The sequence below is a fragment of the Salvia splendens genome, chromosome 4 (genome assembly GCF_004379255.2).
Source record: "Salvia splendens isolate huo1 chromosome 4, SspV2, whole genome shotgun sequence".
Taxonomy (NCBI): Eukaryota; Viridiplantae; Streptophyta; class Magnoliopsida; order Lamiales; family Lamiaceae; genus Salvia; species Salvia splendens.
The window spans coordinates 2789184-2801909 of record NC_056035.1 but is presented as its reverse complement, the minus strand read 5'-3'; the positions used below and the strand labels follow the sequence as shown (position 1 = coordinate 2801909).

The 12726-nt window shown below is 31.7% G+C and overlaps 1 protein-coding gene across 1 annotated transcript; it reads right to left on the bottom strand.

Moving 5' to 3' along the window:
- Window positions 1-6379: 6379 nt before the first annotated feature.
- On the bottom strand, window positions 6380-11385 carry LOC121797882 (periodic tryptophan protein 2-like). Its single transcript, XM_042196643.1, has 8 exons — window positions 10081-11385; window positions 9572-9823; window positions 9381-9473; window positions 8593-8964; window positions 8068-8412; window positions 7631-7858; window positions 7317-7521; window positions 6380-6802 (listed from the first exon to the last, which is right to left on the bottom strand). Exons 1-7 carry the CDS (start codon window positions 11278-11280, stop codon window positions 7351-7353), a joined length of 2661 nt encoding a protein of 886 aa, XP_042052577.1. The 5' UTR covers window positions 11281-11385; the 3' UTR covers window positions 6380-6802; window positions 7317-7350.
- Between the last annotated feature and the right edge of the window lie 1341 nt (window positions 11386-12726).

The following is a 12726-nucleotide window of genomic DNA, read 5'->3' as shown; positions in this document are numbered from 1 at the left end:
TCAGTTTTCATGCTTAACCAGCTTAAAAGTCATAAATTGTAGAAACGGTGGAAATTACAGAATAACAGGAGCATAAAAATCTTCACTAAATATGTATAATATCTCAAGCTTAAAGGAAACAATTATGGAATATAAATAAGTTACATAAGGAAATAGAAAACCACCAAAATCCCACTGCAATTTAAGTGTACTTTCATTGAAATTTTTTTATTTGACTTCTATTCTAAGTTATAATTTATCAAGTTCAAATCTCACCCATATCTGTAAAGATTATTTATAGTTATGCGCTAGAGTGAGTTGCAAACTTCTAATGTAGTGAGGGATCCTATAATATAAAAATAAATTAATATCATAATTTAGACCATCTTCAAATCGTACATAAATTTTATTTTGAATCGTGAGATAAATACTTAAACATGGTTTAAAATTTAAGTTTAATATAAATATTTGGAAGAAAATTATATCAAAGCATCATCCATTAACATGCAATCCAGATGTTATTTGGTTTCATAGTTTAGTTTAAATATTTGGTACCATTAATGATTTTTTTTAAAAGGTGACAAAAAAAAAGTTGCATTCCTAGTATTTCAGTGAAACAGTGAAACAAAATCAATTTAATTGAATTAATAAGTAAAAATATACAAGAATAATGGTTTTATTATGCTCCAGTCCCATATAATTGTCACATTTTCCTTTTTTCTGCCATAAAAGATTACATTTTTAAAAAAGAACATCTTTTTTAGTACATCAACTATCCCAAATGAGCAAATTTGGTCTGTAATATTTCATAATATCTTTTGAAGTCCATTAACTATAAGTTAATATCAATTCAACTACTTTTAATAGATCTTATACTATTATTATTACTCCCTCCATCCCCATTAAATGTCCCATTTTTCATTTTTCGTCCGTCTGCCAATAAATGTCTCATTTCACTTTTACTATATTTGGTAAGTGGGTCATACATTCCACTAACTTATTCAACTTACATTTTATTATAAAATCAATATATAAAAGTTGGTCCTACATTCCACTAACTTTTCTACCCACTTTACTACAAAAAGTCAAACAATTTCTTAAAACTCGTGTCGGTCAAATATGAGACATTTAATCACGGACGAATGGTGTAATATATACCATACCTTATTTGAATATTATGATATTACTTTCTAGTGCTAGTTAATACTTTTATATGGTTATATTCTCAATTATTTAGATAAAACTAAGATAAATATTTTATTTTAATGAATCTCGTAACTTTATTAAACTGAAAATTTAAGTTAATCATAATATATAATATAAAATTTTGATAAAGTAAAAAAAAATATGATTCACAAATAGTGAAGGGAATAGATATGAGAGCTATAAACAATTTTCATGATGTTGTAAATAGCTAAATGATAATATTAAGACGCGACATTGTGATATTAAACAATTGATAGCAACTATTGATTTTTTTATTTAAATAAACAATCATATATTTAAATTAATCATATATTCGACTAAGAATGCCATTGTCTTTTTTATTAAATTAATTATTGATAATTGCAACTAACTTTTTTTAGACTACAATTAATACATAAGAGTAGATAAAATAAAACTTAGCTTTTTGAATTAGTTAAGATTCTATATATGTTAGTAAATTTTAATTTATTTGTAATCATCAATTTTGTATTGCACTTAAAAATAACATATTCTATGTATAGCTTTAAGATTGAAAAATTAATATTCCATCTAATAAATTGAACTAGTTTTTATATACAAATATTGTATAGTATAATGTTTATATATATATATATATATATATATATATCTAAGTTATTTCACTATTAATATTAAATATAGTACAATGATTTAAAATATTACAAATAAGTAAAACAAAACGTAAATAATTAATAGGAATAGAATATTAATATCATTAAGATATTTTTATTTTGAAATTAAAATTAGAGGGAACATATTTTTTTGTACATCAACTATCCCAAATTACATACTTTAATGAAAATGAGAGGGTAAATAGATTGAATTGTCCTCATTGGCCTTAAGGGTACTTTGGTCATAAAAATATTGGAAATAGCCAAAAAGTAGTTGAATTGATATTAACTTATAGTTGATGGACCTTAAAAGATATTATGAAATGTTACGAACCAAATTTGCTCATTTGAAATAGTTGATGTACTAAAAAAAGATATTCCCTCTTTTAAAAAATTATATATATATACACTATCTCTTATTAATATAATCCTATAAAACTTTATTTTTTGTCTCCACATAATACAAAAAATTACTCCTAAAATCTCAATCATAAAAGAGTATTAATTTTATTATAATTTATGGAGAATCCAAATATACTAAATGAAATAAAATTTTATTAAGATAAATTATAATAACAATATAAATGTAATAAATAAAAAACATGTTCCCTCAATCCAAATTCACGTTCATTCTTTTAATCATAAGCTTACGCCAACTTTTATTTACAATTTTTTTTATTCAATTACTACTAATTATTCAATAGTATAAATCGTGATACGACGTGTGAGCCCCACTATAAGCTACTAATGATTTAATTTTCATAAAATTTTCCCTTTTATTTCATATATACCCACTGCTATCACGACTTTTAAGGCAATTGGAAAATCTGAATCTTTTCTTAACCTTCCCACTAACCTCACCTTCCTATTCTTATCTACAAACTCTCCTTTCTTGGGAAAATTTCGAAAACAATTTTTTCTCCATCTCTATTGGTTTAAATTAATTGCGGTGGACTGCTATTTTCATGAATAAGATTGCATGTTTTGAAATTGGTTACTGCATAAAAAGAGAGGATATCAAAATGAGTTCAAATGTGTTTGACAATAATATTTATCTGCAAAGACCAATTTTTTGAAAACTAAATTTGCTAAATCTATTTAAATTTTATGGAAATTTTTGTAGAAACATTTGATGAAAAAATAAATTGCAATATTCCGTTCCAGTTGAATTGAGTGAATAAATTGGCATTCATTAAATTATGAGAAACAATGCTTTTAAGGTGAAAAAAATACACTCATGAATGAGGTTGAAGAAATAAGGTTAAAAGCAATGTTTTAAAAACCGGACCGGACCGGCCGGTTCGACCAGTTGGACCGCGAACCGGTAGGTAGTCCGGTCCGGTTCACCCCTTTAAATCACCACTTCATTGAACCGCCGTGAACCGGTGGAACCGCCCGGTCGGACCGTGAAACGGAAACCGGTTTTCTATTTTTTTTTCAAAATTTTTTAAAATTTGTTGTTGGTAGAGGTTGAACTCATGACCTCTCTTCTAGTTAAGAAGACATCTACCACTCCACCACATGGGCTTTGAACAATTTGAACATTAAATATTTTTATACATTAACCATTAATTTTATCTACAAAAACTAATAATTCATTTTAATTTTATTATTTTTTAATATAATTGTTAATTATAATATATATAATTATCATCCTTTTATATTTTAATGATGTTCTACTTACCACCTATATTATTATTAGTATCATATAAGATTCATTATTTACTATAAATAAATTTTTTATATTACATACTTTATTTATATGCCCTAGCTATTGACATTAATGAATAATCTTATTTAAACTAATTAATAAGTACTTAATTCGTATTTAATTATATATTATTTTACGAAATAAATTTTCTTAAATTAATATAAACATTATCTATTTTAATACATGAAATATTAAATTTTTTATCTAGACTAACTAATATTAAATATATATATCTGAATATATTTACTAAATTTTAATATTATTTATATTTATACATCACTAATTATCTATAAGGTTTAATGTTTTGTGATATATTATTAATTGTAAATCATTTACTAAATTTAATATATTTTTATATATATTTGCAACAGTAAAACGGTTAGATCGGTGGTTCAACCGGTTGGACCGTGAACCAGTAACGCCGGTTCGCTTGCCGGTCCGGTTTTTAAAACATTGGTTAAAAGATAGAGAATGGAAGGGCCCACCGGCCACCACAACCAATTTTTGCTAAACAAGTAAAACAACAATAGAGAGTGATTTGGTATCAAACGTGGGTAATAGAATGAAATAAAATGGGGAATTTTATGGAAATTAAGTAGCTCATATGGGTGCTCATATTCATATATATAGTCGCTCAGCATATCATCTCTCACAAATAATAAACTCCTACTATGGAATATTCCCTCCATTTAATAGTAACGGAAACGTTTCTTTTTGTCACGGAAATTAAGAAAAAAAATTATGTTAGGTGAGTTAAGTAAATGTGGAATAAAGTTTTATTAAAAAGGTAAATGACTCTATTACTATGGAACGTACTAAAATGATAAAATGACTATATTACTATAAAACGGAGGGAGTACAATACCTAATATTTATAAATTACATTTAACTATTATTCATAAAAACTTTAGCAGCAAATAATATACGGAGTATTTGGAACTTATGTTTCTAAACTGAACCGAATTTTAAATTACAGAATTTTAAAATTTAGAAATAAAGCAAAAGAAATAGTATCTACCAACAAATGGTTTATTCAAAACTAATACTCCTAGTACTATTTTAGGATTGCAACAAACACGATATAGAAATAAATTATGATTTATAAATTCTTAAATGTTGGAAGGCATAGAAACAATGAAATAAAAATATTCCGAATCCAAAAATACTAACTAAACTATAACCGTAGTATATCAAAAAAAATTGTGCAGTACTCAATCCAAAAATCATGTTATTAATTCATGCAACTCGATCTTGGCACCTACTTTTGCTTTAGGGTCGACAATGTAGGCTCGATCTTGACAATTCACTGCTCAGCAGAAGAATTGGTAGAGGACGAGTTACCATCCGAGTCGGACTCACTTCCATCGATTACTATATTGGACAAGGTAGAAACAGACCTAGTCGGCAAATTGGCCGAGTCACTAGCGTACCAATCATCTTTTTTAATCTGCCTCGCAAATAAACAACAAAATAAATCATCAAAAAAAAAAAAAGATTTATACTGTTTTGGTTTCATAGACAAGTTACACAAACCTTATTCTTCTCCTCGTATATAACATCAAAGAGAACTCGGCCACATGTGTTACAGCTTCTGCACATGATTATATCAAACAATTATTTACTGTAAACCACAAAAACAAACAACAAAATGTAAGAGTTTTTTCAGTATATATATACGAAATAACTACATTTTGAAGTCGTCCTTATATGGCTCATCACATCTTCTTGCACAGTGATTGCACCATTCGGATTTCATAATGGAATTATGAATTTGAATTTAACGAAAGTTATCGGAGTAATTAGAACACAGCACGGCGGTGGAAAGAAAACGGATCCCGGCGGCGGTAGTTCCGAATTGTGGTGCGAATAAATAATTTGGTTGGGGGAGTACTTATTTATAAACAAGTTTAACCGTAACAGAATCCTTAACCTACGTTAAGGAAACAAATATATAAGGAATTAAATAGATAACCACCAATATTTTATTTGACTGATATACGGAATAAGTCTCACCCGTATATATGGAGTATAAGTTTGTTAAGTTTGTTAAGTTTAAATCGCACCCATATATGTTAATATTCTTTAGTTTATCCTTTATTGTAATAATAATGAAACAAAATCTAATAAAAGAAAATTACACGTTAAAATAAAACTTACCATGACAAATAATATTATATTTAGAGCAGCTTATATTTGTAAAATATTATAAATGTGATTAAATAAAATTATAGCAACAAATAATTCAACTTATATTTGAAATTATGATTCAAAAATATTAAATTAGTGTTGTCGGGAGAGTGAACTAATGAACTTGGAAGTAAATGCATATTAAAGCAACGTTTATTTGAAATACACATTAAATACATACTCTTATGCGATAGGTCCAATCTGATCAATGAAGTTGATTAAACACAAATTAAGATCAATAACGAAAGGAACAGCCAAAAAGAGCAAAGATACTATTTGAGTTTTATTTGAATTTTGAACTATACTTAAAAATAAAGCTCCCAATTTTGAACTATGCTTGCTGTTGGAAATTGGAATGCAAAAGAGAGTGGATGTTTATTGAGTATGTATGATAAGAGGGGGGGGGGACCCCACGTGTCCAACTGTGTGACACGTGTATGTGTGATTCAGCATTGAGCTTCTTCATTTCATTTTATTATTAATTCATTATTAATTTACTAATTCTCCTTCCCAAAGTGAATGATGGGTATTCCTTATTTGAGGAAGATATGATTACGAATGAGATTATGAGAAAAGATGAGAATTATAATGATTTTTTTTATTTTTCTATCACGTAGCAAAAGACCTAAATCAAATATAAACACATATAATGACTCAATTTTGCAAATAAATTAATACTGTGTCAAAATTTTCATTAGACTCCGATTAAAAGTACATAAGGGAAGTATATGAATCCAAATAAGATATTGTCACTTGGTTAAAAAATGCCAAAAAAAAGAAAGCGTTCCAAAAAATACATCAATACATAAGTTGACAACAACATATTGATTTCATTGGAACAAATATACATTAGTCTCTGTATTAATATCTGAGCAATTCATCTGTTTCATCCAGTCAAAAATGCTGCAACTTTCTGCTTCAACATTCAGAAGCTTGCACAACAGCAGCTAAGCCTCCACCAATTTTCCAAATACTATCAAATTTGGAATTCCTTTTTTTAGTTTCCATCTTAGTCAACGACAAGCTAATCCTACTCCGGCAATCAAAACAATCTCAGATCAAGCTCGCCGATATATTAAGACAAGAATCCCTGTGAAACGAGAAAGAAATCAGTAAATCAAGGGAGTACTATTATGGAGGAGTTTCTGGTTGCAATATCATAGAATATTCAGACATGGATTCCAAAGAGGAAGACATGTTCTCTACTTTTAGTTTCCCTGGGTTGAGACATGGAATCCTCACCAAACCTCATCTGAATGCAAAAAATGATTACACAGATGCAACTTAAAGTTCAGAACTGCATCATACAGCACTCACAAAGAACTTGTTTCAACATTCGGTAATAGTTTCTTTTTTGGGGAAAAATTAGTCATGATGACCTAAGAAACTATATTCCTTTTTATTGAGAATTCTAGGCCAAAGAGGAGTAGACATAACAGAACCTGTCTAGAATAGATCAAGCCTTAATGTCATAGAATGTTAAAGCTAATAACTACTTAATGATCAAGGTTTTGCATTGAGTCTTTTAGCATTATTGGCATCATTCAGTATATAACAAATATATACTGAATGATGACACTCGTAAACAACTTTCAATTTCTTACCCGAAGTGTGCATGTGAGATCATTATATATGGGACTATCTGCTGTTGCTTGTAGAACACAAATATCGGAGCATGTACTCGTTAGATGAGCATGTATCTGCCAAATCTTGATGTAATGTGGTAACTGCCTTTTGCAAGGATTTCAGGGCAGGAAGCAGGTTCCTATTATTCTGCTGAATAGAACTTCCATGGGCTTTGCAGAGTTCCTGTCAAATAGAAGACATCCAAAATCCAAAGGAAAACAGATCAGAAATGATGGATGGAGATGCAATTATATACAGAATCTCAGCAAGAATTGTTTTAGCTTTGTATAACCTGACACCATCGGAGGATGAACTCTAAATGCGGAGACTGCTCCAGAAGATCCCCAAGCGCCTGCACTAATCTCAGCAAATATCTGAAGGGGACTGATGAAGCAACAGCTGGTATATCTACAGGACTAACAGCAACTATACACTTCTTTATTAAGGTATCTTCATTCAGACGTAGACTGAGTATCAGAGCTCTTTTTGGTTCATCCTCTTTTAGAGCTGCATCAACTGCCTGTTCGAAAGGTAAATCAACAATAGATCAGACAAACTTAGAGTTACACTTGCATATCAGTAAAGACAGAATGTGCTGAATGGCTATCGAGAAAGAGGCTATACAGCAAATCATGGAATTTTTTATTTTCAATTCATGAGGAATAGATGTGACTGGACAATGGCCAAATATCTAAAGGAGCTTTTCCCCTGAATATTAGTAATGCTCACCTCTGGTGTAACGTCAATGTCCAGATCAGTGGGATCAAATATAAAGGACTCATCCATGGAATATATCAGTACCCCTTCTGTAGTTGCAGCAGCCCAGCTTCTTCCAGTCGGAGCAATTCTCAAACACTTCGAACGAATAATAGGCCTACCATGGTTGGGCATTGATCCGGGAAGATCATATGCCAATTTTTTTTGTGATTGCTTATCCACTCCTTCCTCTGTGTCACTGTCATCATCGTCTATCAAATCTAATGGTCCAGCTTCAGTCATATTCTTTGAGTTTAAGAAATCAAGGACCCCATCCAATGATAGATTATGAGTTATCTGGAATCTTCGCAACAGTACCTGTTATTGCAAAAAAATCAGTACACCATGAAGATAAATATGGTACATAGAATTGGAAAATCATTAAGAAGCAGACTATAGCTTTTTCCCACAATATAACAAACACCTCAATGAAGAATTAATAACAAATAAGTAGTAGAATAAGACTAACAAAGAGAACAAATTTAGGTTGGAACAAACCTGATCAGCAACATCGTACATACAAATGTATTTGCTACTTCCCCCAGCTAATATGTAGCTACCATCAGCAGAGTAATTCAATGTTGTGAAGCACTTTCCAGCAGAGGAGTTTGCAGCTGACCTACGATCAGTCATGAGTCGCCCACCAGCAATGTCTCTGCGGCCTTCAATTGTGAACATTTCTAAGCCTTCTAGTGTATCCCAAAAATGAATTTGCCCATCTAGTGTGCTACAAGCCAGCTGTTTGCCATCCGGTCGATAAGTAAGTGTAAGAACATCATGTGTATGTTCAAATTTTTCAACGCCACCTTTTCCTGAAAATACATCCCACAGGCGCACAGTTTTGTCCCAAGAAGAGGAAGCCAGGATGGACTTCAGACAAAGAAAGAAGAGAAAATCGTTAGATTAAGTAGCATAGCAAGAATAACAAGGTTGCAGGAATGTGATACAAGAAGATGACTTTGTTTATATACAATTAGAGCGTTGCCGAACAATGATCACAAAAAATACTCCATCCGTCCCATAAAAATATAGGCGGATGAGATGGCACGGAAATTAAGACAAAATTGGTAAAGTAAGAGAGAGAAGGAGAATGATAATTAAAGTAGAGTTAGTGGATAGTGGGACCTACATTATTATATTGATATTACTTTCCAAAAGTGGAATGCACATATTTTTGTGGGACGAACGAAAATGGAAAGTGCACATATTTTTATGAGACGGAGGGAGTATATGACAACATTGAGGTCTTAGAGATTTATATGTAATGTAACCCTGAAAAAACTTACAGTGTTGGGAGAGAACATTAATCCATGAACAGGACCCTCGTGGCCGCTGAGAACATCCAATAACCGGCCCGTCTTCATTGACCAAACAAATATCTAGGGGCATTCATGCAAATATTATCTCATCAGTAAACCATAGAGAAATATCACAGAAAGATTAAACTTTCAAATCTATATATAGAAAATATCCACACCTCAAATGAATCGAGAGTTCCAGCACAAATCACTTCACCACTCTGATCTGCTGCCAGGGAAACAAATTGCTTAGGTGTAGGGGTAACGAAGGTTTTAAAGTTTCGATAACGGAACAAATCCCAAGCACGAACAGTCCCATCCAGAGAGGCACTAAGAAGACAATGGTTATTAGGCATGAAATGCAGTGCAGTGACAGCATTTGTATGCTCAGAGAATGTCACAAAGCAGAAGCCTGAAGAGGCAGTCCAAACCTGTAAAAGCAGTAATATTCCAATATTTAGCAAATGACCACATAAAGAAATTTAAACCTTGAAGGGCATAACATTGCACAACTATCACTATTTCGTTTCATATTTGGTCATCCTCCTAGACCTAAAATATAAAAGTTACTAAATAATTACTACATTGAATGGATGTCTTATCATTGATCACAGCTACAACTTACAACAATGACACAAAACAAAACACTACCACATGGAACACTAAATAATAATGGCAATGTGCTTACCTTGATCTTGTTATCATCTGCTCCTGTAGCCAATAGCTGTGAATCAGGCGAATAAGCAATGCAATTCACATCAAAATAATGACCCTGTTGCTTCAATATATAACTCTCCGATTTCCACTCCCACACAAGCAACTGCCCTAGCTTTGCACAACCAAATGTCAACCAATTCCCCAGATCATTAAACACAGCCGTAGTGATTTTCTCTCGTGAAATTGATAGCAAGTGAAGGCAAACAAAATCAGGCATCTGATACAATGCAAATACCCCATTAGAGAATCCCACCACCACCAAATCAAGCCCTCTGTGATAATCACATGCTGTTAACTTTGCCTGTGCTTGCATAAAAAAGTCCTTTTTCAACAAGCTCCACTTCTTTTTGTGTAATAAGTGCTCATCATCTTCATCACCGTCCCCATTAGCACCAAGATCCTTCCTTTCTTCCGCACCCTGCCTCTGCTCCGGCGTCCCCGGAGAATCAGGCTCTGAAGAATCTTCCTCCATTTTAGTTGGTTCGGGATCATTGCTACTATATCCCCATGTAAAAATCGCACCATCACGCGATAAAGTATAGACCTTCGTAACATCATTCGTCTTCTTATCAACTCCAAAGAAAGTTCCCACAATGGTGTCTCTATGACCCAAAAATAAGAACGGCTTAATGTAGCTATTTTTCTTCTTCTTACCTTTGCTCAAATAAAAAAGCCTCCCTGTCAAATCCTTAGACCCGACAACTAAGTAATCAGAGTTAGGGCTCCAATCCAGCGACGTAATCCGATCATTACAATCAGAAAATGTCCTAATTAACTCAAATGGGAAGAATTCCTTCCTGAATCCTGGGGAGCGCCATATCTGTAGAAGCTTACCCGCGGCGACGGCGATTAAGCGACCGTCGGGGCTGAATTTGACGTCGGAGACGGGATGCTTGAAGGAGAGACGGTGTAGGACGGCGCGGCGGGGGAGGTTTATGAAGAGACAGCGGTTGTTCTCGTCGACGGTGAGGAGGAAAACGCCGTCGGGTGAGGCGGCGATGCGGCGGAGATTGGTGGAGGCCTGGCAGGGGAGGGTTATGGTCTCGGACTTGAGGAGATCGGTGACGGAGACGCGGTTGCCGACCGGCGAGACGAGGAGAATGTTGTTGACGACGACGGCGTTTCCGCCGCGGTATGGCGCGCCTAACAAGTTCTGGAACCTGTAATTCATGGTGAATTTGGGTTTAGGGTTTTGGCGGTGAAGCGTTCACGGCTTCTCTGTTTTGTTTGCTTAAACCCTAAAACTCCGGAATGGATCACCTCCTACACTATATACTACATTTGCTAATACACCACTATAAAGTGGACATGTAAATTTATATTGAGGAAAAGAAAATCTATTTCTAACATAATCTCTTTAGCCTTTCTGTGACTTTCTCTCTTTTGTTTTCTATTTCTAATATTTTAATCAAAGTAATTGTGTTATCTCATTTTTAAAAAAATACTAATAATATCACATTGCTACTTATTCTGAACGAATTTATTATTAAGATTCCTACTTAAGCCAAATGATTTATTCTCAATGATTTCATAGCTATGATATACCACATGCTAAATACCGAGGATTTATAATATAAGTATTTTGATTATTTTAAAATATAAAATGGCAACATAAGTTTTTAGTGATTGTTTCAAAATAATTTTTCTTTTATTATTTTCTTAATTTTTCATATTTTATTGAAACAAATTTCACGATATAAATGATTCCTATAAAAATAACAAATATTGCATGACTTATTCAAAAATTAAAATTTTGTTGTGATTATTTTTCACTGTATAATTCATGTACTTTAAGTTGTTTAGGCTATATATATCATATACAAAATATCATTACTTTTCACATTATTTTCTTCGCAAAGAAGAACACATTCGTGTATAAACAAGTGTATTTGCTTATATTATAGAAAGACATCGTGTGGCTAATTAATTAGGTTTAAATAGATTCATAATTCTCATAATAAGCATAATTCTCTTCGTAATAAAAAATTTAGAAATGCTAATTACTAATACAATTATTTATAAAAAGAGTTAACGCATTTAGATTAAAAATGGTAAAGAGAGGAAATATGAGAGACAGAGAGAGGTTGTATTGAAAATAGATTCTACCATAATTATGGATTCCACATGTCCATTTTATAATGGTGTATTAGCAAATGTAGTATATAATGCATGAGGTGATCCCCTCCGCTAAAACTCGGTAGTGGCGACTTCGACTTAATAGTGATTTAAATTAAAATTTTTGGTCAAGTTTTAAGTAGTGAGTAAAGATTTATAGTATTGTACTAATTAAATAAATATGATAATAGTACTACTATAATAAATTATAAAATTTTATTTTTTTCTGATGGACTTATTCTTCTATATAAAATCATGTGCATTGGTAATGATTAAATTATTTCATTAAATAAATAAAATACAATAAAAACAAATGTAAAAAATAAGTACTTTAATAAATGGATGTTGTTTTGAACATCGATAAAAACACGTTTTTGTATACTGATTGGACAAATGCAAAATGGTTTGTGGACTGTGGTTAGTTTTCAAGTTTCATAAAATTGATTAGACTTTAATAAAAAAAATTAGTTTGACTATAATTTGTAGTAGTATCTCACAGACT